Source organism: Lissotriton vulgaris, chromosome 9 (genome assembly GCF_964263255.1).
Source record: "Lissotriton vulgaris chromosome 9, aLisVul1.2, whole genome shotgun sequence".
Lineage (NCBI taxonomy): Eukaryota > Metazoa > Chordata > Amphibia > Caudata > Salamandridae > Lissotriton > Lissotriton vulgaris.
In genome coordinates this window covers 478,601,813-478,629,365 of record NC_141697.1, presented here as the reverse complement: position 1 = coordinate 478,629,365, position 27,553 = coordinate 478,601,813, and the positions used below count along the sequence as shown (strand labels likewise).

At 42.5% G+C, this 27,553-nt stretch overlaps 1 protein-coding gene across 1 annotated transcript in view; it reads left to right on the top strand.

Moving 5' to 3' along the window:
- Positions 1–27,553, top strand: part of SYNE2 (spectrin repeat containing nuclear envelope protein 2) — a 1,750,628-nt gene that overhangs the window by 263,057 nt on the left and 1,460,018 nt on the right. Inside the window, exons 19-20 of the mRNA XM_086937933.1 lie at positions 13,956–14,129; positions 18,833–18,991. Of these exons, the coding sequence (XP_086794059.1) occupies positions 13,956–14,129; positions 18,833–18,991 (333 nt within the window). The remainder of the gene's footprint in view (positions 1–13,955; positions 14,130–18,832; positions 18,992–27,553) is intronic.

Below are 27,553 nucleotides of genomic sequence, written 5' to 3'. Positions count from 1 at the left end.
TCAGTAATTCCACCATCTACATACACATCCACTCATTCACCAACAGTTCTTTATAGTCACTTATACATGTACTCACTCATCATATGTACTCATACACTTTTACATCCTGTTACACACCGACACTCATCCATACACTTACTCACACATACTCACACATGCAAACAAACATACATTTATTTGCATAGACAGCATACACACACCGCACCACACTTACTTTTACAGAAATGTACATATACTTACTCTCTTAAACAATCAGTTACCGAAACATATACTTATTTATACAGGAACTCTTTCAATCTCTCAATCTCTCACTCTCACATATAATCACTTATATACATCAATACTCATATATAGTAGATTAAAACATATGTAGGTACTCATAAAGATGCTATTGAGAGAGTCAATCTCTCACTAAAACACCCATACACACACTCATCAACCCATACAGTCCTGCATATATGCTGTCTTCAAAACACATACAAACAGTGAGTCACTCATTCATGCATTTATGCGCTAAGTAACACTACCCACCAAACCATACAGACACTCATACTGATACTCAAAAAGCCAACTAATAACTCATATAGACACTCATGTTGCTACTCACCAACCCATGCAGCCAATTATAGACAAAGTGAGACACTGATACAGATATTTACATATTTAAACATTACTCGCTAATACATGTATTCACTAAGATACACTTAATAAGTCAGTTATGTAATCATTTTTACAAAAAACATCCATTGAGACATTTATTTATCTATTTCTTCTTCCATCGACCTTATGATACACATAAGAAAACATATTTAAATTTCAGAAAAAAACATTCACTGGATGATGTCACCAGTGATGTCATTTGATATGTCATGAGTGATGTCATGAGTGATGTCATAGACCATGTCATGAGTGATGTTATATGTGACGTCATCAGCAGTGCATTGTGGGCACGCGAGTTATAGTTAGCTGAACTAACTATAATGGGAGAATTTCAAAGGTTTTGTATAAGTGAAATGTCCAGTTAACTATAACATATATGAAACCTATGGTTTTTTCAGTAAATTTCCAAGGTTTTTTAAATTCTAATTCCTAACTATAACGTGTGTCAAACCTATGGTTTTTTCAGTGAATATATATATGCACTGGAAAACTAAACACCCACTTCCTTTACAAAGAAATGGAAAGTTTGCATCTCTGCAACCTCTCTAATTTTTCACCTTAGTCATTTTTCACTCAATCAACACAACAACCACAAATACACACACCTACTTGCTACCATTCGTCGCTGAGCTTATCAATTATTCTACTTTAATTCAAATTGAAAGTGCAGGCCATTTATTCAGCCTTCTTGGTAACTACTACCCATGAATAGCAGCGGTCAATTTGCACACTTCCATCCTTTCTTGCGTGTTTTCTACCACACCCTGGGGCAGGTTTACAAGCCCATTGCGCCACTTTTGCATCATTTTTCCCACGAGCTTGTAAATCTGCTGAACTCTGTGTACTTTATGCACTAGCTTTCTTCCTTAGATGTAGTACTAGTTTATCTTGCTACCACTGCAGAATCCAACACCCTATCTGTGTAATGACCTGGAAATTCAAAGATCCACTTCACTGACAATGCAGTGGGTAGTTTGCGTCTCTCCAGCCTTTCTTATTTGTCACGTTTTTCATCTTCCACTCAATCTACACATCATCCACACATACACACATCTAATTACTGCATTTCTTAGCTGTGATTATCAACTATTCTTCTATTTTATATTCATATTCAAAGTGCAAGCCCTTTATCGAGCCTTTTTGTTGTAACTACTGTTCCAGGAATTCTGCTCATACACAGAACTATGCATAAAGACTTAGGACCTCAGTGAATTACGGTGTACCAAACCCCACCTTACTACACAAACCCCCTACCAGACTAGTAATCAGTCACTCGTTGGTTCTTCGCCCTAGAGCAAAAACACAAATAACTAGTCAACTCAGAACATGCGACTTAAACTACATGAAGTAAACTGGATAACAAGAGCACTCTTTCATTATAGTCTTACACCAGTCCAAAACAAGATGTAAATAAAGACGCATGCAACTTTGAAATGTTTATTTCTAACGCCATAATCTCATGCACAGTACCTTAGATAATACAACCAAACATATTATCAGAAACAAGGTTGTCAGCATTGTTACTATTCTATCAAATACAAACGGAAAAATCATCCTATTATGTTAAAGGTAAACAAATTTAAAATATACCTACATTTCACCCTCCCTACCTAACAGATTAGTTTATAACTACAGAAAGTCTCATAGGATTACATGGGAAGACCCATACCTCTGGTAGTCAGCAGTAGTGCATCACATTCAGTGCTCCACAAACTGTCAAGATACGAATGTTCTCCAACTGTGTGTAACTTTGCCTCCACAATGAATTATGAAATGGACAAGTATCAGAGGAGGCCACAGCTGCATATGTGTTATGGCTCGAATGTGCGAGGATCATTCTGAATAAAAGACACAGCATTTAATATAACCTTGATGTTCCATGCTCTCACTATACACACAAAACTAGCGAGGCAGTTTACAAATCTAGCATACCAAATTATTCTCATATAAACCAAAATACTCAGCGTTCTCTAAACAATATCACAAGTACGTGTCGTGTGCAAAGCAGAGCAGGAAAGAAAAAATAGCGTGTAAGCTTCTAATAAACCCATGCTAACTTAGCAGGGTGTGAGTGCAAGGCTCAGCCCCACGGCACCCTTCCTTGATCGAAGCACGTGATATAAACGTGGGCGAATTAGAAACGCAGAGTCCAAGCCTAAAAAGGAGATAGAAAGCAGTAGCTAAATAATAAAGAATATGTAGAAAAATCAAAGAGTCTTAATCCAACAGCGTGTAAGCACAGTATGTAGCAACAGCCTCCAAGAGGAAGTCATTGTTCTCATCTGAAAACATTTCAGCCATCCAATTCAATAGTGGGAATGAACATACATGTTCCTCAACAACCGGAGCCTCTATCACCATCGGAGGAAAACTCGGGTCATCTTCAATGTAACTGCGTGCCAAGAAGTCATGCGCTGCTGCAAAAACATTCCAACGTCCCATTATTCCATGTATCGCTGCTAAGGCCGTAATCCCACCGCCAGAACCGAGCAATTCATGAGCAACTAAGGGGCTCATCAGCTGATCATAATCCGCGTTGGGAGACACCGTACTGCAGAGACACAAATCCAAGGCCCAGTCGAAATTGCAGCTCAGGCAATAGAAGACAGGTTGAACGCATGTGAAAAAGGAAAATCGAAACGATAATCCATAAACTGCACTCAATGTAGCCAGAGGCAGCGCTCCGTAATAACTAAGCATTCGGTTGCGGACCAGTAACAACAGGGACATATTCTCGTCTGCTGCAAGATGTGCATCCATATTTAAGTAAACAAATTAATACAAGCACACCGGCAACTAATGTGAGCATTAAGGAGAATCCACCAAAGATGCTGGAAAAAATCAAATGAAAAAACATGGACAAGACACCAAATATACTTTCTACAGAAGTCACAAGGCCACTGCTTCTAACTTTAAAAAAGTAAGGTAACCCCGTAGTCAAGGACACATTGAAGATACTTAAATGAACTCCCCAAAATTCAAGAGCACGTCTGTATTTAATAAATCATGCACTTCTGTGCGGGTGTTTACTACATGAATGACAAATGTTTTTGTAGCAGATATAATAGCAACCTCTTTTTTAGACAATAGCGCTCTTATACGACTCATTTGGTTGACTCTGCTTTCAAGGTCGAAATCGACAGCCAGATGGAAACATCCAGCTTCCCATGCAGAGGAGTTAACACAACTTTTTTTTAATCAACCACATGCTGAGTTCCCGTAATCATGTAAGCGATGCCTGCTAACATTGCACAACAATCTCCATTATTTCAAAGTAAATAACTCCCGTTTCCAGTAAACTGAACGTTGTTATGATAGCAGGTGTCGGACTACCTTTCCAAACTTTGTCCAAATTAGGCGCATCTTGTTTACAAGAGCCATGCAATTGTATGTGTCTACAAATTAAGGAGTGATCTGCTGCTATTGTGCAATCCTCGCCATTCAGATGGACTTCTTTTCCCTCCCTCAGGCACCTATATGTAAATGGTAATAACCAAGCTTCATGGACAAAAGCGGTGCCTAAACATCCATATCTGCCTAGAGCATAGTATTTCATGCAAACCTCAAACTTAAACAGGTTAAAAAATAACGTTATGATACTGTGGATAAGCCACACACCTGAATTGGATCTCCAATGAGTGACCACTTCTAACCATTCTCATAGCACGCCCTGTGCTCTGATTTGACAGTGAGAGAGTGATCGCACCATAGTTTATACTGCTAATCATTCACAGCATACTCTACGAATACGCTTTGACGTTACGCGTCGCATCAAAGCTTCCGTGTGACATCATGTACGGCGCCCCGTACGCGAAACACGCAAATGTTTTTAATTGTTTAAAAATATATATTCATGTATTTAATGAACATACTAACAAAAGACTTAATCTAGGATAATTATGAAATCATTTTTTTTAAACTTTTAAAAATCCTATATTACTTCTATATTGTATGAGTGGAGCTGCGTGGCCCTCCGCCTGCTGCCATTAGACTCCACCACTCCCAGACCCGGTTCATAAGCACGCGTGATCGTCACCATAAAACCATTAGCACGCATATCGCTTTAGCACACATGCTTTTACAACTAGTATGCATTTACAACGCATAATAAACGCATAATCTTAATATTTTTTTCTTGACGAACACGCGTTGTAATGGCTGTGGCTTACGTCCTTCAAATTAGTTTCTAGGTATACGTGTGACCAAGTCTGAAAAGATCAGAGGCCAAGGACAAACACTGTGGTGTCTGTGGCAGGAAATCTCATTGATCACAGAGAAAATATGCACAGGGTAAAATGAAAGTAACAGGTATAATAAAAATAATAGAGGAAAACTACTGAAATGGTGGTTGAACGGAGTATGTAATCAACGTTTGGCGCCTCAACACTACATTTCAAATAAATATACATGCAATATGTTTATTAATATATTACAAAAGTATAGCACCGGATGACACACACAACCCGGGAAAACAAAGCGGTAAATTTAATACCTAAAATCAGGAGGTTTGCTTGGCGAACTTGAAGAAAAAGAAAGAAAAGTGCACTTGCAAACAATGCTGCGCATGCGTAGAGAGTACAACTGATGCAGGAAAAAAACCTGAAACTTTTACATACTGTCATAGAAATATAGCTCTAAAAATTACCCCCGGAATTTGCCAACTGAGACCTAATGAATAAAACGGACTTCTAGTTTTTTTCCCTTTTCCACTGTGTACGAGTACCATACGCGTACGCCGTGATTTTTTACTTTAAAAAAATAAAAAATTGACCCTAAAATTCCATGTACGACCCCCTGAGCAAGCCTATAGGGTCAGAATGTTTCTACCCTGCCCCCTTTCCTTATTTCTCAACTTTGTTTTACTGTTTTCTTGTGACTCGGTTATACCGAGGCACAAGACGGCCGCCAACACTTCCTTGTTTCGAGTGTTGACAGACAGTTGTCAGCCAATCAGCATGCAGCTCGCGCTCGTAATTGAACGGATCTCCGTCCGTGTGTAGAACGCTGTCTCTAGATATCGCTATGATTTTACTTGTAATTTTCTCAGAAACTACTGAACGGATATACACCATTTAACAAAAAAAGCACAATCTGCGAACCCAACTCTATCTCTCTGCCAAATTTGGTGTAATTCCGTTCAGCCGTTCAGGCTGTAGCCCTGGCTAAAGGTCCCTATGGAAAATTGCATAGGGAAAACACGTTTTGGGACCCCCCTTTTTTTCTCGGCCCCCACTTGATGAATCACCCCCAAACTTTCAGGGAAGGAGCGGAACCAAGCAGGCCATTTTCTTGGAGAAATTCGCGAAGATTCGTCCACCGGCTCTAAAGTTATTCCAAATAGAATGTTGTGGATTTCCTATGGAAAGTAGGTCCTAACAATAACTACCTACTCTAGGTAATATATATATACATGTATATATATATTACCTACTACCTACTGGTGACTGCTATAGTTAGGACCTATTTTCCATAGGAAATCCGCAACATTCTATTTCCAATAACATGTCTTCGCCAAATTTTCTAAACTTATGGCCCGCTCCTATCTCCGCTCCTATCTTTAAAGTCTCGGGGTGATCCGTCAAGCGGGGGCCGAGAAAAAAGGGGGGGTCCCAAAACGTGTTTTCCCCATGCAATTTTCCATACAAACCTTTAGCCGCAGCTACAGCCCGAACTGCTGAACGAAATTACAATTGGCAAAGAGGTAGTCCTTGGTTCTGACTCGTGCCTTTTTGTTAAATGTTGTAAATCCGTTCAGTAGTTGCTGAGAAAATCAAAATTAAAATCACATGTATATCTATGGCCTCGGAGGATCCGAGCACCCTCCTGATGACAAGATGTATGCTAATTTGCTGTCAACACTCCAAATCAGGAAGTGTTGGCAGCCATCTTGTGCCTCGGTAGAACCGAGGCACAAGAAAGAAGAGTAAAAAATGCGCAAAATGCAAAAAGGGGGCAGGGTAGAAACACCCTGACCCCCTAGGCCTGATTAAGGGGTCCCTAAAAATGTTTTTTTTTTTTAAATCGGCAAAATCCGCACAGGGTGCACGGATCCTGCTGGAAAAAAAAAAACGAAGCGCGGTGTCCCGCGCTTCGTTGCTATTTAGCCCCCGATGGGGCCAAGTCCCTGGGGCAATAGTGTTATGTAATGTCTGCAGATGTGGACTCAGAGGATGACTGCGTGGAAACATCTGCACACTCTGGGAAGAACGGCGTAACGTACAGCCTACCTTAACCTATAGTACACAACCTCTTGCAACACCAAGAGATGCGACGGGCGAGGGGAGGAAGCTTAGAAGCCCGTGTGCCCGCAGTCGAGGGCTACGAGGATGCGCAGTCAGGGAAGATGGGGCAGCGCACGGCCTGCCTTAATTTACAGCAAACAGCGCTTGGAAGCGCTAAGAGGTGTATCCCATGATGGGCAGAGTGAGGGAAGGGACTGGGAGCTCAGAAGCCCGTGTGTGGGGAAGAAAGGTGCAGCACACGGCCTGCCTCAACTCACTGTGCACAACCGCGTTGAGGCGCCGAGAGGTGCGACGGGACAGAAGGGGCAGAGACGATGAACTCACTCTGTCCTCCTTGCTTACAGCGCGCAAAGCAGCACCAGGGCCCCTAAAACCAAGGAGCAGAGACTTGCGAGCAGGGGCAGCCTTCCATGCACGTGGTATGCACAGGAGTGTGCGAGGAACTGGACACCACGGGGGAGGCTGTGAGTACCGCTGCCGGCTTCGGTGGCAGTGAGCCAGGCCCCGGCCCAGCCTTTGGGCATTCTCTCCTGGCCTGGCACTGCCACCACCAAAGCATGGCATGAGTGTGTGATTTACATCGGTACAGTGCCGCCTCGTCTGCATAGCGCCTAGCAGATCATCCGGGTGTGTGCTGAAACGGAGCGCCTTGTGTCATTCACATCGATATAGCGAGGTCTCGTTTGCATAGCGCCTAGCAGATCATCCGGGGGTGTGCAGAAACAGAGCACCTTGTGTCATTCACATCGATATAGCGAGGTCTCCTTGTATAGCGCCTAGCAGATCATCCGGGTGTGTGCTGAAATGGAGCGCCTTGTGTCATTCACATCGGTATAGCAAGGTATCATCTGTATAGCGCCTAGCAGATCATCCTGTGTGCTGAGACGGAGCACCTTGTGTCATTCACATCGATATAGCGAGGTCTCCTTGTATAGCGCCTAGCAGATCATCCGGGTGTGTGCTGAAATGGAGCGCCTTGTGTCATTCACATCGGTATAGCAAGGTATCATCTGTATAGCGCCTAGCAGATCATCCGATGCATGCTGAGACGGAGCGCCTTGTGTCATTCACGTCGGTACAGCACCGCCTCGTCTGTATAGCACTAGCAGATCATCTGGTGTATGCTGAGCCTTGTGTCATTCACATCGGTGAAGCGAGGTCTCGTCTGTATAGCGCCTACCAGATCATCCAGTGTGTGCTGTGACGGAGCGCCTTGAGTCATTCCCATCGGTATAGCGAGGTCTCATTGTATAGCACCTACAGATCGTCCCTTGAGTTGAGAAGACGGAGCGCCTTGTGTTATTTACATTGGTATAGTGCCTACCACCTTAGGTTGTGCCTCTAAGAAGGCCATTCCTCCTTCTCCCAAGTAGCTGCTCAGTGGCTCTGCTCAAGAGGTTCGGCGTCACACACGTATGTGTTTTCACTCATCCACGACATGTTGAGGTGCGAACTCGACAACAACCTTATCAAATGCGAACCCACCCCTCTGGTGATTAACATGAGAATAACACTCACATCCAGTGGCAGAGAGACAGACAGACTCAATAACGACCGCTGTCTGTGCTGCACCTCAGACAAGCGACGCCTCCGCCTTCATCAAGTCAATGCCTTATTTTACACATACAGTGGAAACATTATAAGCTTCTGAATTTAAGAGTTCCTTGAAATACTTTTAAAGGAAGACACCGATTTTTATCATTTCAGAGCTATAATAATTTTAAGTAATTTAATAGCAATTCAGTAATAAACCTCAGAAGAATGAAATGTTGAACAGTCCTTTCCAGTGTGTGACCTTCAGCTCACACCAGATGTCAGCAAGGAGCGTTTAACTGACTGAGACATCTTGCCAGCTACACAAATTATCACAACTTCCCAGTGTTTACAAAAGACTATAAAGCTTCCATGTAATAAAGCAAAATACTCCCAACAGAGATCAAGATTTTGTAATTGTTACCAAATATAATACAGCAATTTGCTGTCGTCCCAAGACATTCATTTTTGTGCAGTAAGTAGATAAGTTGTTTGATGAGGAGCTGGAACTAGATATATAAGTAAACACAAGGAGATGATAGACGGAGTGCTGAAACTTTTTAGACACTCACCCCCAATCACAGATCTGGGTTTCATCCATCATTGTTCTTTAGCTCACTTCTCCACCTCAGTTCAGACTGAGCTATATGCAAATCAGTCTTGACCCTGTGCCTCATGGGAACAGTCCAGCCGAACGGCCAAGGACCGTAAACAAGCATCCTAGGACCAGTTTCGGGGTAACACCCCTCATCAGCCAGGCTAGCTTGAATCCATTGGTAAAGTGAGCAAGAGAACCACGTCTGGGTATACCCTGCCAACTTAGGGCGGACAAAGCAAACAGAAGGAGATGATGGATGGATGTGGGTCCCGTGCTCTCCATGCCACTAAAGTCAAGCTAGCCTAGCTGATGAAAGGTGTTACTCCAAAATCAGTCCCAGGATGCTTGGCAGTTGGGCTGGGCTGTTCCCATTGGAACAGGGTCAAAACTGATTTGCATTTGGCTGGGTCCGAACTGGTGGCATGGGGAGCAAAAATCAATGTATTTAAGCCCAGATCTCTGTACTGGGGTGAATGACATTGTGAAGCATTCTGTCCATCAATTGTTCTTTTTGCATTTGTCACCTGAGTGGGACGGGTACGCCCAGATGTGGGCCCTGTGCTCTCCATGTCACTGGAGTCAAGCTATCCTGGCTGATGCGGAGTGAAACCCCGAACCCGGTACTAGGATGCTTGTTTCAAGGGGAGTTAATCCCTCAACTTAAAATGCGCCACGGGGCGCGTTTGCACTGTGGTGACGGGAGGGGCGGGCCTGAGGTGACGTGTGCAAACACGCCCTGTGGTGCGTTTTAAGTTGGGGTAATAATTCCCCTTCAATTCTGAGGACCCCTGGGGGCCAACTAGCCCACCAGGTGCTTCCAGTATCCGCCACTACGCTGCGTTGCAGGCTGTGCCCCTTTTTACACCTTTGTGCAACGCAGCTCTGTGGCGCTTACTGGAGGAACCTAGTGGGCTAATTGGACCCCAGGGACCCTCAGGATTCAAGGGGACTTAATACCCCAAATTAAAACGTGCCACAGAGTATGTTTGCACACATGTCATCTCAGGCCCCCCCTCCCTTCACCAGTGTTCAAACGCGCCCGAGGTGCGTTTTAAGAGGTAGTTTTAATCCCCCTGCCCTATTATATACTAGGGGCTTACAGAGGAGGTCATGCTAATCACAGGGGTACCCCAACGTACAGTGTTCCCTAGTGTATGTAGGTGTTTTAACTGTATTCTAAGTGTCTTTTAACATAACACTGACTCTAGGACTGGTTAGTCAGAGTCAGTTACCACCAGTCCCCATCTGAAAAGGTTGAAGGTAGAGGATTATTTTGCAACAAGACCTCTTTCTGCTCATCTGTTCTTTCTGCATGTCTTCCTTCTTCCTGCACTTTTCTTCGTCTTTGAGGACTTCTGTTGCTTCTTTTTGCATTTCTTTTGCTTCTTTCTGTGTTTTATTCTTCTTTCTTCACATGTCATACCTCTGTAATCATTGGAAGAAACTAGCATTTAAAAAACCTTAGAAATTCACTGAAAAAACCATAGGTTTCAGGCACTTTATAGGTAGGAATTAGCATTTAAAAAACCTTTGAAATTCACTGAAAAAAACATAGGTTTCAGACATGTTATAGTTAGGAATTAGCATTTAAAACACCTTAGAAATTCACAGAAAAAACCATAGGTTTCAGGGGGGTTATAGTTAGTTGGACATTTCACTAGTACAAAACCATAGAAATTTCCCCGTTATAGTTAGTTCAGCTAACTATAACTCGTGCGCCCGCAATGCACTGCTGATGACGTCACCTATTACATCACTCATGACATGGTCAGTGACATCACTGATGACATCTCAAATGACATCACTGATGACATCACTGATTTCATCATCCTTGTGATAGAGTGACAGTCCTCCTCTCACCCTAATATAACCTTAGATACACACATTAAGAAATTGAAAGTAACATTTTCAAAACAATGAACATACCAATGCCAGTTACAACAACCTATTCAGTAATTCCAAGATCTACATACACATCCACACATCCACCAACAGTTCTATACAGTCACTCATACATGTACTCACTCATCATATGTACTCATACACCTATACATCCTGTTACACACCACCACTCATCCATAGAGTTACTCATACACATAGTCACTCATGCTAATAAAGAATCAAACATCTACTTGAATATACAGTTATACACACACCACTACACTTACTTCCATAGAAACATACACATACTTACTCTTTTAAACAATCACTTATAGAAACACATACTTATTCATACATGAACTCTTACAATCTCTCACTCTCACATATACTCACTTATATACACCAATACTCACATATACTAGTTTAAAAGATATGTAGTTACTTATAAAGACACTATTGAGACAGTCATTCACTCACTAATACACCCATACACACATTCATCCACCCATACAGTCCAGCACACATACTGTCTTTAACACATACAAACAGTGATGCACTCATTCATGCATCTATGCACTAAGTAATACCCTCCACTGAACCATACAGACACTCAGACACTTATACTGATACTCGAAAAAACAAGTAATAACCCATATAACACTCATGTAGCTACTCACCAACCTATGCAGTCACTTATACACAAAGTGTGAGACTGATACAGATATTTACATATTTAAACATTACTCACTAACCCATGTATTCACTAAGATACACTTAATCATCCATTTACACACTCAGATACCCATTTATTCTTCCATCAACCTTGAGACATACATATATAAAACATACTTAATTTTCAGAAAAACACACATTCACTAGATGATGTCATCAGTGATGTCATTTAAGATGTCATCAGTGATGCCATGAATGATGTCACTGACCATGTCATGCGCGAGTCATAGTTAGCTGAACTAACTATAACAGGGGAATTTCTATGGTTTTGTACGAGTGAAATGTCCAACTAACTAAAACTCCCCTGAAACCTATGGTTTTTTTCAGTGAATTTATATATATATATATATATATATATATATACATTTATACATATATATATATTTATATATTTGAAAACTCAGCTCCTCCTCGGCTCTCACAGCGTTTCAAGCCACAGCAGCGCACGCTTGCAGACGAGGGAGACGGACCACAAAAGTCAGCAAAGATGTAATTTATTTGCAACCTTTTACAGAGACCAGCAGCTACGCGTTTCAGGCGAGTTGCCCTTGATCACGCTGCAACAGTGCAATAAACGAAATGCTTCTTTTATATACATATGCAGTGCTCAGTGAACACCCCCTAGTGGTGACATAATAAATTTTGTAGTGAAACAAAAAGAGAAAAAATACTATTATCACTAAGCGTGTAGCTGATAGGGTTGCACAATAGAATTCCTGGATAAATCCATATGTATAAAGACAATTTCCCATATAAACAGGGAAAAACAAAATCTACTGCAGTTAATAAAATCTATTGAAAAATAAAACAATAGATACAACTAGCAGCTGAACAAGATATCATAGTATGAATACATTTATATATATACTATATATATATATATATATATATATATACACACATACACACACACAGAGGGAAAATAGAAACCACGCCCAGCGCTATTTCTCAGATCTCTGCTCCTCTTACAGAGAAGAGTCCATTTGGTACACAAATATCCATTCAAAGATCCGTTCTTTATTTTCAAACAGAGTCTTCACAGATATGCTCTCCAATTCTTCACAGCATTCATAAATAATCGACAGCCAAGTCAACACGTATTTCACGATATAATCTCTTCTTCAGGGCTTTGCAATCCTTAGTTCCAGTAAAAAAAACTGTGACACATTGTCGAACTCACTCATGCTCTTCTGCTCAGTTCTTTGTTGTACTGCTCACTATAAAACAGCCAATACCATCACGGTATTCCAGTACCTTATGTTTATTATTCCAGTTAATCACGGTTGAATCATGCTATCGGCTTCAATCAATTATGACATCCAATTCTGCCAGTGAACGGCTGTAGCCAGCATCTATTTCGCCCTGACAAACCAGGGGCCTCATTTAAGAGGCCGCGCATCAATTTTACGCCGCCGGTGCGCCACTTTTTGTGACGCACCAGCAGCGTAAAAAATGTGCCTTGTTGCACCATATTTACAAAGTGACGCATCTAGGTAGATGCGTCACTTTGTAAACCCCTGCGCTACATTATACCTACGCCAGGTATAATGTATGCAGGGGGGGCATTCTGACGCAAGAAAGGGTCATAGAAGTGACGCAGTGAAATCTATAAGATTTCACTGCGCCACTTCTAGGACACAAATGCGTCAATTTCTGACTTGCCCCATGTGAAAGGACACATTGCTGGAGTTGCGTCACATTTGTGACACACTCCAGCAATGCGTCACTTTTGCGCCATACAGATACGTCAGAAATACTGACGTACCTGTAACTCCTTGCGGCATGATGCGTCATACTGTAAATATGATGCATCATTTGTCTCGCAAAGGAGGGCGCAGTAAAAAGTGACGCATCACTGTTTTCACGCAGCGATGCGTCACTTTTCATAAATGAGGCCCCTGCTGTCCAGCCCCAAAGCGCAACCCACCCTCATGGCTTTTTAATGAAATCTGTATTAAAATTCAGATAAACTTTATCTACCCTCAGCTCTTGTTCCACATAAGACACTGTTCTAACTTTGCTACAGCAATCCACAACGGTTTTCAAATTGCTTCTTGAAATGATTACTTTCGTATTGTGTGCTGTATTAATTCTATAAATATATAATCTGAAAAATTAATAATCCAGCACTAATACCTGAAAATCACTTGGATTAGTCAAGAAAAGTGTAATTGAAGCTATGACTTGCAACATTTGTAAATAATTTTGAGTGACCAATCCATCACTTCACATTTCTATTGGTATGCCACTACACACAAAACACTGAAACTACACACAAAACACTGAAACTCTATTTTTCTTCCTCATAGACTGCAGAAACACCTTCACTTATTACCGAAAAAGTTAAACAGCTTTTACTAGAGATGGATGCATTTGAAGAACATCTAAACCAAGTGGAAAACTGGATATTGGAATCAGAACATATTGTTGATAATATGAGACTTCAAGAATCAGTAGACACCTCACCAGAAGAATCTCTGAAGGTAGGTCAATTCAACAGTTTTATCTGTCTCGTTTACCATCCATATTTCCATATAATAACACAACTAGTACGCTATGACTTAGAGGATCCGATGCCTCTGATAGGCATGCTAAGACTAACCAAGTTCCAGCAGGGAACAGATGATTTATGGCATGATGCCACAACTCCTTCACTTTCACATGTAGGCTGCCAACCCAGTTCTACATTTTGCTTCGGAAATAGTGCTGGTGTTTCAAAGTCAGACTGAGGTAGTCATATAAGCCACATTGTCAAATGGGAATGACTTGAGTGCATGTCTTGTATGAAAAGATGAGAAAGATAAAACATTAAAAATAAGTAACGCGTTCTTATATTATCTGGAGATAAAAATGTAAGCACTGCCACCGTAAGGGGAACAGAGAGTGCATTATGACCGATTTCTTGAATTTTTTGTCACTATTTTTTGTCACTACTTTTTGTCACTAACAGTAGCCCTCATTCTCTCGCGCGTGGACTACTGTAACGGTCTCCTGGCAGGTACCAAGAAGTCCACCCTCTTCAAACTCCAAAGTGTTTTACACACTGCCGCCCGCCTTGTCCTAAAATTACCTCGTAAATCCTCAATCTCCGCAGCCCTAAAGACCTTACATTGGCTTCCCCTGCACAAGAGAATACTCTTCAAGATTCTCACCGTTGCCTTTCGAGCCTTTAACAAAACAGGTCCCACCTATCTTACCAGACGCTTCCCACACTACAACCCGAGTCGTTCCCTTCAATCTTCCCAAGAAAATTTCATGACCTCCACCAAGTTCAACCTGAAGTCTAAAGGCGGAAAAACCCTAAGCACCCTGGCTATCAAAGCCTGGAACAGTATGCCCAGACACCTAAGACTTCAGACACTTGAGAAGCCTTTTAGAAAACTTCTCAAAACATGGATTTTCAATCTTCCCGATGATTGGACTAAAGCTTCCATCTAGCCTCCCCCCCCACCACTCTGCGACCTGGCTTCAAGGACTTTCAGCGCCATGATGCTCCTTCCGGAGCGAACGCTGCGCTCTATAAATACCCCTCCAAATATCCAAATATCCAAATTTTGTTTACTCATTATGTTTAAACCCACCTTGCAGCACATATGTACCCTCTGTGAGGACATCTGGATATTTTGTGGATTTTTCATGCTTGTATGCAAACTCTACAAATGTAAAAATCAGTAGAGCCTGACTTAGGCCCTGATTACAAGAGGCCTAGATTACGGATTTATCACACATGGTATTAACCGATACAGTGGTTAAATATTTACCATTTGCAGTTGATACTTTCAATTCTGAGTTTTTCTCATTTAGGGTAAAATGTGGTGCTTTTCAAATCTAATCCAGCATGTTTCCAGATGTGTTATTCATTTTCCCAGTAAATATCTGCAGGTTTGACCTGTGTAAAATGGGCATTGGGTAAGGCCCGGAAACAAAGTACAATAACACACCCAACCTCAGTCTGTCTCCCTGCACTTGGACATGAGCAGTCCGGCGCCCTTTTATTTAAACTTTCAGCCTTGTCCAACCTTGGGGTACTTGTGATGCTAGAGTGGCTGTGTCGTAGCTGCCATTTGGCTCACAAACTCCCGCTTCACTTTGGATTATTCTTAACACCTCTCATCCCTGGGTGTCTTTCCTCTAAGTCAGGGTTCTCCAAAGTCGGTACTAGAGGGCCGGATCCATGCCACATTTTAGTATATCCCCATTTTGATAAATGTAGTTATCTTAAAAATCTGGCATGTATCTGGCCCTCCAGGTCGACTTTGGAGAACCATGATCTAGGTTCTGTGGGATCCAAATACAGCAGAGAAAGTCGTGCATTCTGAGCAGGTACAAGGTTTGGCCTTATGCCATTTCACTGGCTATCGCTGGAGGATTTGGTCAGCTCTGGGGAATTTGCTACTGATTCAGATAGTGTTCTGGCGGATTCTACGGCTGTTTCAATAACTGGGGGTTAAGGTTGGATTGAGTGAAAGCGGGTAAACCACTCTCATTCATTCTCCCCTCTTGACTTTCCTCACTCTTCATGGGGGTTTTCTGGCACTTCGCTCAACATTTTGAGATATGTTCTTAAAATATGAAATGTTTTGTGTAACTATCTTTGTTTCCTTCTGGGCAGTGACCAGTGTTCCCCTCACTGACACCACTCGCCACATGCCTCTTTCATAAGGAGTATGACATTTCAATTCACCTGGGGCCATCAGGATGGGTTCCTGCCGTGGTCACATTAAGTTGGGTAAGGTTGTTAAGATGTCATGCTATTGGAAGGGCTGGCTAGCCTTTGCTCTTTGAGTAGCCCATACTCTAAGTATTTTCTCCAGCCTGGGCTTTATGTATTCAAATGTAAGAGTATTATGATTTCAACCATAGAAACTTTGAGTGGGCATCGATAACGGCCAGGTGGTGCATTCATCTAGGATGCTCCCAAAGTCTGCACTGACTTTGGTCTACAGGAGATACGGGGGTATTCTGTGATAACGGGGGCAGGTCGTTTTACCTTACTGTTTAGTTGGCAGGCTTGGCATTCTTCTACGATCTGATGCATCCCTGAGAACCACCATTTTTCCTGTAAGTGTGACTTGGAAACACCTTGGTGCCCTTGGTGTGCTAGGGTGACAACAATGTCTTGTAATGCCAAGGGGACATCTATGCACCTGCCTCGCAGTATGAGACCATCCTCGGTGGCACTTAGTTCCATCCAAGTTCTCTATAACTTACTTATTTTTTCTTTTGACTTCTTATATTTCTGGAGCTGGACGAGAAACATCTTCCACTCAGGGACATCTTATGGGTTTCGGTGGACATTGCCCAAGCTTATTTTGGGGGCCCCTGTTTAGAGCAGCTTTTAATTTATGATCCGATTTGAGCTTTTTCATGCCCTCTTTCACGAGGTCACAGACATTGCACAGTCCTCCAAATTTTAAATGTGTTTCCATCTAATATTCATGGATAGCGATGTGCCTTTTCAATATTGTAACATAGCAGTAGCTCACTAAAAACATTGCAAATAATCTCTGCGACGACTGCCATTTCTCGTATGTGAGGTCATGTTTCAATTTAAAAGGTACTTTTTCTTAGGATGTTGCATAGTGTTGAACAACAATCATTTCTCTGCAAAATGCCTGTAAGAGACTCCCACACATCACCCATACTAAAAATGATTTAAGGGAATATGGTATTTGAAACAATCTATGTTTTAGTAACAATGTTATCAGGGCAGGACTGTGTGAAGGAAAGAGCTGGCTCTATCAGGGCCCCCCTGAAAGGCTGGGGCCCTGGGCCGGAGACCACTTTGCTCATGCCTTAAAACATCTCTGCCTCCCTTTGTCCCATTGCAGGGCTTCCTGCACCTTTTGCAAATCCTCAGCTTGTCGAGTTTCCCTGGATTGTGGACACGCTGCTTAAGGAACAATTCACACATATATTTCAGTGCTTTTAGTGTGTAGTCCAGCTGGCTTTGTACTGTTCTCCAAGTACCCCAACAGGAAACTGGTCCTGTTGATAGGTGCCGTTCAGGCGGTACTGTTGTAATTGCTTCTTGTGGGTATGTGCTGTGGCGTACCTTGAAAGAGATTGACGAGAGGCTTGTGCTCATAACTAAGATGAAGCTGCACCCATACAGATATAGATGAAAGTGGGGCCATTCCCACTTGATGGCCTAAGGCTTCTCTCTCAATTTGGACATACTGACTCGACATCAGTCAGTGCTGGGCTGACAAAGGCCACAGGAGCCCAAAAATCTCTACTTTGTTCTTGCACAAGGCCAGCTCCCAGTTCCAAAGGGGTGGCACCCACTCTCAGCTTCATATGTTTCTGGGGGTCAGAGTAAACCATTGTTGTTTCATGGGACAGTGATTCCTTTACTTTCTGGAATGCCCATTTTTGGGGAAGACCCCATTCCCATCTGGCCTAAGCCTTCGTGAAGGGTCTCAAAGGTTTAGTTAGAGTCACCACTCAGTGTCCCTCTCTGGACTCAAACACAAGGGGTCCTCCATCCCTTTATTTAAACCATCGGCTATGCCCAGCCTCAGGATTCCGCTGGTTGGGTGCTGGGTGTCTTACTACAACCTGTCAGAATTCATAAGGGAAAAATTACATGGGTTGCAGTCATTACTACACAACTTATACCTCTGATCCCTGTGCAAACAGGATTTTGTGTAGGAGATAGAATTTATTAGGAATTAGAATGTGACCTTTTTTACCTGTCCCAGCTGCTGGGTGGTTTACCTCAACCTGTCAGAATTCCTAAAGGAAAAATAACATGGGCTGCCATCATTACCACCCAACTCATACTTCTGACCCCTGTGCAAACAGGATTTTGTGCAGGGGATGAAATTTAATAGGAATTATGATGTGACCTTTATGCACACAGTTTCGACGTTTGCTGTGCAACTTACACTTACAATGGGAAATATTTGTGGATCCTGCCCAAGATCACTGACGTTTTGTAGTGTGATTGTTAAATATAATGTAGATAGCACAATGGTTTAATTAAGTTGTCCACTTACAGCTGCCAAATATTTTCTCTCATTCTGTACTTATAAGAGCGGCAGCGTTCGGAGGATATTTGTTGCTGTAGGTGAAGAACTTGTAAAAAAAAGCAAAGTTTGATGTGTGCATTACTGCACACAAACGATTAGGTTTATAAGGTAATAATGGATCTCATTAGAAATTATATTTTTCTTCTCAACAGAGCATATTTGACAAACAAAACCTTTGTCAGGAGCATGTTGCAGCAGCAGAAGCAAATCTGCATGTTGTAACAAACATTATTTCTGGAGATGAATCTTTGAAACAAATGCATGCAGCCAGAATGCACACAAAAGTCCAAGAAGCTAAAAACAACATTGAGGTAATTAGTTTAAATCCATTGATTTGCTTCTTTTATTTATCTGTTGACCTAGTGATCTATACTGCTCTGTACATTCATTTCTCTTGCTTGTTCTCACTAATTTATCTCTGTGTTCCTTCGTATACCCATTTTTTAATTTACCTTCAGTCTCCGGACTGTGTGTTTGCCTCTTTGAATTTCTGTCCTTCCTTTTATGTTTATATTTCTGCATCTGATTCTCTTTCTGTCTATTTATCTCTCTCTCAGTTTCATCGTTTGGTATTTTCTTTGTATAATTCTGTGCTGGAGATATACATGCTTTGCATACTCCTGCCAGCTAGTGTTGGGTGCGGATGTTTGCAAGTTGTTTTTCTTCAAAGAAGTTTTTCCAGTCACAAGGTAAGGTGACTCCTCCTTTCTGTGAGAGTGCTCATGGGTTCCGACTCAGATCCAGAGTTCGAGATAGATCTCGACGTCAAAGAACTTCCGAAGGGACAGGGTGGCATGAGTACCGAAGACCTCTTGTCCCATCAACCCACTCCCAAAAAACCTAAGGCTTTGGCACCACCACTGCCTTCTGGCCAAGGTCGGCACTGAGATGACTCACTCAGCACCGAAACACCCATTCAAGTCTTCCGGCTTTGGACTGAGTCGACCCAAATCCTCTTTGGAACCGAAATCCTCCAGTTCGAAGTACAAATCCTGCTTTGAGCCAAAACCCTCCACACTGAAAAAAAACAGCCTTTGGAGCCAAAATCTTTAGCGCCCAAAGGCCATCCCATCTAGGCACCGAAAATGTAAGCTCCGCAACCGAAAGATGTCCCTTTGGATCCACATTTAGACATTGTTCCTCCAAAATTGGATCCCAAACAAAAAAGACTTTATATTAACCCAGATACAGGACATATTCATACCAAGCTCCCTCATAAACACAAGCTTCCTGATGACAGTCATTACAAGATCCCTTTAATGAAGAAGGATGGTACCAGCACTTTTCAACCACCACCAGAATCCCCTCCATTTCCACCCTCTTCTCTGACTTTAAATCCTTTGCAAATCACACCTCAGGAATCTCCACTATCTTAGCCTGATGGTGATGATATTGATGAGGGGGACATGCAATTACCAGTAGATCCACGGAAGGATTACACAATTGAACCTCCATTAGACAATGAGCCATATCTTTACCCTGCCAAGCGATTTCCACCTGATGACAATGTATCTTATCAAAAACTCATTGCCAGGGCCACAGAATACCATGGGATGGTACTACACAAAGAATCCTTAGAAGAGGATTTTTTGATTGAGACACTAGGATCCACACACAGGTCTAACCAAACACTCCCTATGCTTAAAGGTATGATGAACCACGCTGACAAAATCTTTAAAGATCCTATGCGTGCACACATCTTGACTCCTAGAGTCGATAAAAAATATAAACCCTCTCCAACAGATCAGGTATTTATTAAGGGCCAATTACCATTAGACTCACTGGTAGTGTTCAATGCTCTCAAGCAAGCTAATTCTCAAACCTCTGGGGACGCTCCTCCCCGATAAAGAATCCAAGCTAATAGATGCTTCTGGCAAATGCATAGCTGCTCAAGCTGCCAATCACTGGTGTGGGGCCTTTTAGCCAGATATGACAGGGTGCACTGGGATGAAATGGAGCAATTGCTCCAATATCTCCCAGATGAACATAAAGCAAAAGCGCAAGGCTTGGTACATGAAGGAAAGCTAATTTCCAATTCTTCAATAAGATGTGCTCTAGATGCTGCTGACACCGCAGCTAGAGAAGTCAACACTAGCGTTCTACTGAGAAGGCATGCTTGATTAAGGATTTCCGGCTTTAAGCTCGAAGTCCAACAATTTATTTTAAATACACCCTTCGACAAAGAACATCTTTTTGGTCCTGAGGTCGATCAGGTGCTTGAGAAAATTAAAAAGGACAACGAAGTGGCAAAGTCGGGATCACTCCAGCCACCTTCAAACAGAGGCTCCTTTCGACGCTCTTTTTACAGAGCAGGGTCCAAAAGCACACCCTCTGACCAGAATGCTTCCTCTTACAAAGGTAATACCCAGCCCTCTTCCTCAAGAGGCTTTTTTAGAGGAGGGTATAGAGGAAATAACTCCAAAGGCAACGGTAAGGGCACAGCACCTAGCAACTCCCCTTCCCTTAACAAGCAGTGACATCCCCACGCTTCGTCCGACCATTCCAAACCTATCGAGGGAAGACTTCACCAATTTCTCCCCATTTGGCAATCTATAACAACTGACAAATGGGTAATGGATTATCCAGCATAGTTATTGTTTAGAGCTTACCTCCAATCCTCCAGACATTCCACCTCATTTTCACAAAATGTCGCCAGACAACTTGCAGTTGCTCCAACATGAAGTCCAATCTCCTTTACTAAAGGGAGCCATAGAACCAGTTCCACTACAGTACCAAGGTTCAGGGGTTTACTCTCTCTGCTTTCTGATCCCCAAAAAGGACGGCTCCTTAAGACCTATTCTGGATCTCAGACAGTTAAACCAATATATACTGTCAGAGCACTTTCACATGGGAACCCTTCAACAGGTACTTCCACTTTTACAGAAGAGAGATTATATGTCTACTGAAAAGACACATATTTTCACATTCCAATTCAACCAGCTCATCGCAAATGCCTTAGATTTGTAATAGCAGACAAACATTACCAGTTTTAAGTACTCCCGTTTGGAGTGACTACTGCTCCCAGAGTATTTACCATATGTCTGAAAGTATTCACAGTTCATCTCAGAAGACAACATATTCACTTCTTCCCCGACCTAGACATCTGGCTCATCAAAGTCAGTACTTACCAAAACTATCTATGACACACTCAGACCACATTAGACCTACTTTATCAACTGGGCTTCATGGTCAATGCACCGTAATCTCACCTACATCCTTCACCGATGCAGTCTTATCTCGGAGCCACTATTAACACTCTCAAAGCTCTAGCCTCTCCCAATGTAGCCAGAACTCACAACATTCAGTCTTTGATACTACAGTTTCTACCCAACCAAACTTTACCAGCTAGAGTGTTCATGCAACTGCTGGGAATGATGGCGTCTTGCATCTCAATTGTACCCTATGCATGACTCCACATCCCTCCCTTACAATAGTGCTTAGCACGTCAGTGGAATCAGTCGCATGGTCAAATAACCAATCTGGTGTTGGTAGACGGCCGCACCCATCGCTCTCTGCAGTGTTGGAATCCCCAAAATATATCAATACGGCGGACTTTCTTTGACCCTATTCCACAAATCGTGCTCACAGCAGAGGCATCTCTGACAGGTTGGGGTGCTCATCTCCAAGATTACACAATGCAAAGTCTGTTGAGCAACAAGCACAAACGTCTCCACATCATCTATCTAGAGCTTGTAGCAGTGTTTCTAGCGCTCAAAGCTTTTCAAACTCACCTCATAGGCAAAGTTGTCCTAGTCCACACAGACAGCATGACAGCAATGTACTGTGTACAAAACAGGGGGGACACCCTCTCTCCAACTGTCACGCTTCTCTCAAGCCATTTTGAATTGGGCAATCCATCACAGGATTGATCTTCTAGTAGCACACCTTCCAACAATCAGATTTCCGACCTCCTCAGCAGAAAGAGGCAGCAAATTTATAAGTGGGAACTTCATCCCCAAGTTCTCAGTTCCATACTTCCAACAATGGGGATTCCCACAAATAGACTTGTTCACTACAATCGACAACGCAAAATGCCCAAACTTCGGCTCCAGGTTCCCACACCCACCCTCAAAAGGCAATGCCCTATGGATGAACTTGTCAGAGATATTTGCCCATGCTTTTCCCCCTGTCCCCTCTGTCTGGTTCGGAAGCTCAGACTGATTCTGGTAGCTCCCACATAGGCCCGTCAACCATAGTACACCACCCTGTTGGAGCTGTCAGTAGTTCCACATCAAAAGCTGCATCTCACCTCCAGGCTCCTCACTCAGAACCATGGTGAAATCAGGCATTCAAATCCCAAAGAACTAAACTTAGCGATCTGGCTCCTGAAGCCATAGAGTTTGTTTATTTAAATCTACCACCAGACTGTATGACTATTCTAAAGGAAACAAGAAAGCCTACTACCAGAGCTTGTTATGCAGTAAAATGGAAAAGATTTGTCGTCTATTGTAATAACAACAAAATCAATTCTCTAGATGCTTCTATGCAAAACATTATCTGTTACCTGTTGCACTTACAGCAAACTTGACTGGCTTATACATCTATTCATTTGCACCTTGCAGCGGTAGCTGCGTATTTGCAAAACAGACAAAATGTATCACTATTCAAAGTTACAGTAATCAAAGCCTTCATGGAAGGCTTGAAAAGGGTAATACCACTAAGAATTTCCCCTGAACCAGTGTGGCATCTTAACATTATCCCTACAAGGTTTATGGGTCAACCTTTTGAACCATTGCATAATTGTCCTTTACAGTTTCTTTCATGGAAGGTTGCTTTCCTCATTGCAATCACTTCATTGAGGAAAGTTGATGAGCCACAGGCATTAACCTTGGAAGAACCCTTCATTCAGCTCCACAAAGACAGGGTAGTTCTTCGCACCAACCCCAAATTCCTTCCCAAAGTAGTTTCTGCTTTTCATATAAACCAATCAGTTGAGTAACCTGTGTTTTTTCCTCGACCTAATTGTGTAGCAGAAGGAGCTCTTGCCACGCTTGATGTGAAAAGAGCCTTATTGTACTACATAGAAAGGACCAAAGATTTTCGCAAAACAAAACATCTGTTTGTTGCATTTCCTCCACCTCACAAAGGCAATCCCATCTCTAACTCTGGTATTTCAAGATGGATTGTTAAATGCATTCAAACATGCTTTGCAAAAGCTAAAAGAATTTTGTCTATACAAGCTAGAGCAGATTCCACGCGCAAAATAAGGCCTACTATGGCCTTCTTAGGTAACATCCCTCTAGCTGACATTTGTAAGGCAGCTACATGGCCTACACCACACACATTTACCAAACACTAGTGTGTAGATGTGTTAGCACGCCAACAAGCTAATGTAGGCCAAGCAGTGCTTAACCCCTCCCATGCCCATGACGAGCTCAGCTCGTCATGAGCCACGGTGCTCCGGTGCTCATGACCAGCTGAGCTCGTCATGGCCCGTGGAACGCTCGCACGCTGGGCTAATTCCCCTGCTGTGCTGAGTGTTCCATTAAACAGGCGTGGTCATGACAAGCTCAGCTTGTCATGAGCACCGGAGCACCGTGGCTCATGACGAGCTGAGGTCGTCAAGAGCATGGGGGCGCTGTGCTCGCCCCCCCTCCAACCCCCCAGCACAGCAGTGGAATCGGGCAAGCAGCCAAGGGGTTAAAACACTTTTTCAAACAACTGCAACATCTACAGGTTAGCCACCGTTTTGGGAGTATACTGCTTTATAGTCTATGCAAACCATGTGTATCTACAGCACACATGCCTCGAACGGATTATGTTACTTACCCAGTAAGCATCTCTTCTTGGCATGTAGAGCTGTAGATTCACATGCGCCCTCCCGCCTCCCTGGAACCTATAGTTGTTGCAGTTCTTACTTATGCATTCATACGCACGGACATCTCTACTACACTTACGTACTCTATTCTCACCCTCTTGTGTGAAAACAATCTAGCAATGGAGTCGATGCCCATGCGCACTATCACCGAAAGGAGGAGTCACCTTACCTCGTGACGGGAAAGACTTATTCGAAGAAAAACTTGCAAACATCTGGACCCAACACTAGATGGCAGAAGTATGCAAAGCATGTGAATCTACAGCTCTACATGCCAAGAACAGATGCTTACTGGGTAAGTAACATAATCCTTATATAGCTCAATTTTTGACAGTCTTCTTAGGCTTATACATTTACAATCTCCTGCCTGAACATTGAACAGCAGCTGTTAAAGGTGCTTAGCACATTTTTTGTTACTCTCAAACACTTTTGAGACCAGCTTTCCAACCCAACATTAAGGCACAAACACTAGATAAACCCGAACCCTGCCTCATTACATCACTGCTGGAATCGCGACAATGCTGCTTGGGCTGAAGGGCGGGCTTTCTTTAGCTCTGCCATGTTCATTACTGTAGGGGCAGGGCTGATCAACACAGGTCCTGGAAGGCTGAATCCACACCAAATTATCAGGATATCCATCTGAGATATTCTTACATACAGTGAATTGGAACTCATTTACATAATTAGTAGTCACACCAAAAATATCAATGTGTGTGGCCCATCTGGACCTGTGCTGGATGCCCCCGGTTTTAGTAAGGATGCCCATAAATTCCATGGGTAACCTATTTGAATGTTTCTTAGTCAGATATTTTACATGTATATTATTTTGAAAATAAAACCGCTTAGTGGCTAGATCAGCGCAGCAAGAGGCTGATTCCTCCTGTTGATTCCATAATAGTAAAGCATGAGTGCTGGATCATTTTAATGCTTACAACTTTTGCTGTATTAATCCCCCCAAAGAATTTCCTCCAATTCTCCTTGTATAGATTGGAAGAAGTGCTTTCTATGTTTTGATGTCCAGTATACTCCTTAGCTCCCGTAACTGAAAATGTGTCATTTTCAAATTAGCATAATTTGGAACTTTGTTTACAGACACTTCCTCTTTTTGGGCCGATTCACAAAGATGTGATCCTGCCTTTTCCGGGCCCACTCACTTACCATTGGACCTCAGATTGACCTTTAAGTTTCCAGGTGATGGGAGTTAATATTTACATCAGTCAAATTTAATCAATGAGTGTAACCCACTTGACTACTCAATAAGGACCAGGAATCAGTAACTAGTTTAGAAGGCTTATTGCAAATTTAGAATCAATATAAGATGCATGACTCCTAACACTACGCTATAAAGGTACAGATTATCAATAGAAAACCCCAACCTATGGAAGAAACTGAGGCAAACCAATTTTAGGCAAACAAGAAATTCAGTCACAGCAATACAGTAGATTAATGAAAGAATCTGATGCTCCTAGAAGAGTCTCAGGTTTTGTTGTCTATACATGGATAAACCTCAATCACCTAAAAGTAGAGTCCCAGCTAAAAAGATGGTTCTAAAATCTAAAGGATCTAAAAAATCAGGAGTTCCATAAAGGAAATTTAAACCTGGCAAGGAAATAATAAATGGTACGGTGTCAGCAATTCAGAAGCTTGGACAATAGTCTTCTTGGGTCAGGGAAGTAAGTGTTAGCCTAAGTCACACTCAGCAAAGAATTAAGGAACGTATAACCGTCTGAAACTCTCAATGTCCAGGGAAAGGTGGGGAATGGGAACCTGTAGGGATCTGCAGGGTTCTGAAGGGACTCTGAAAGGAAAAGGCTCTCCAACAGTGTGAGCATCAAGTTAAAACACACAAGAGTCTTCTTGGGCCACAACCCTTTGCACGCATCATCAGGGGTCCATTGTTTTTCTCCACTTTTCACTTTGTAGACTGCAACAATTGCAAAGGACCCCACACAGGACATGGAAACTACATCATCTTCCCACCAAAAGGCTAGGTTGTAACATTGCTGAAGAGACCTTCGAGTTAACAATGTGGTCTGCAATGTTCTTTCATCAAGGTCTTCTTACTCAGGCTCTTTCTCTCTATCACTAATACAGTAATATATCTATTCCTCAACTAAAAAGAAGTGTGAATACCTGCAAGAATTGTCATGTTAGCAGAAAATGAAAAACAGAATTTACACAGCACAAAGAATTACAGGCCTAACATGTCAACTTAAAGTATTAGCAAGAAAGTAAGTTCGTATTACATAGAGGATACAGTAACTCCTTAGGATACTCATATGTAAGTATGGCTAAGAACTACATTTAAATGAAATATATGAAACATGAATGCACACATTCCATAAACTCTTTGACATTTTTAGAGTAATCATATTCTACATATATGAGGATTGTTACTATTCAATTATCTTCAGAGTACATGTCGATTAATGTATTAACTGCAAAAAGAACAATTGATGCACGGAATGCAGAACAATGTCATACATTCACCCCAGTACAGAGATCTGGGCCTAAATCCATAGTTTTTTTGCTCACCATGCCATTCCAGTTTGGACCAAGCCATATGCAAACCAGTCTTGACCCTGCGCCCAATGAGAACAGTCCAGCCCGAGCTGCCAGGCCAGGCCTTACCTGGACTGGAAACAAGCATCCTAGAACCAGTTTCAGGGTTTCAGCCCTCATCAGCCAGGATAGCTTGGCTCTAGTGGCATGGAGAGCGCGGAACTCACATCTGAGCATACCCGTCCCACTCGGGGTGGCAAATGCAAAAAGAACAATTGATGGACAGAATGCAGAACAATGTCGTATATTCACCCCAGTACAGAGATATGAGCCTAAATCCATCATTTTTTTGCTCACCTTGCCATCCTAGTTTGGGCCCAGTAATTTCCAAATCATTCTTGACCCTGCACCCAATGGGAACAGCCCAGCCCGAACTGCCAGGCCAGGTCCTCCCTGGACTGGAAACAAGCATCCTAGGACCTGTTTCGGGCTTTCAGCTCTCATCAGCCAGAATAACCTGACTCCAGTGGCATGGAGAGCACAGGACTCACGTCTG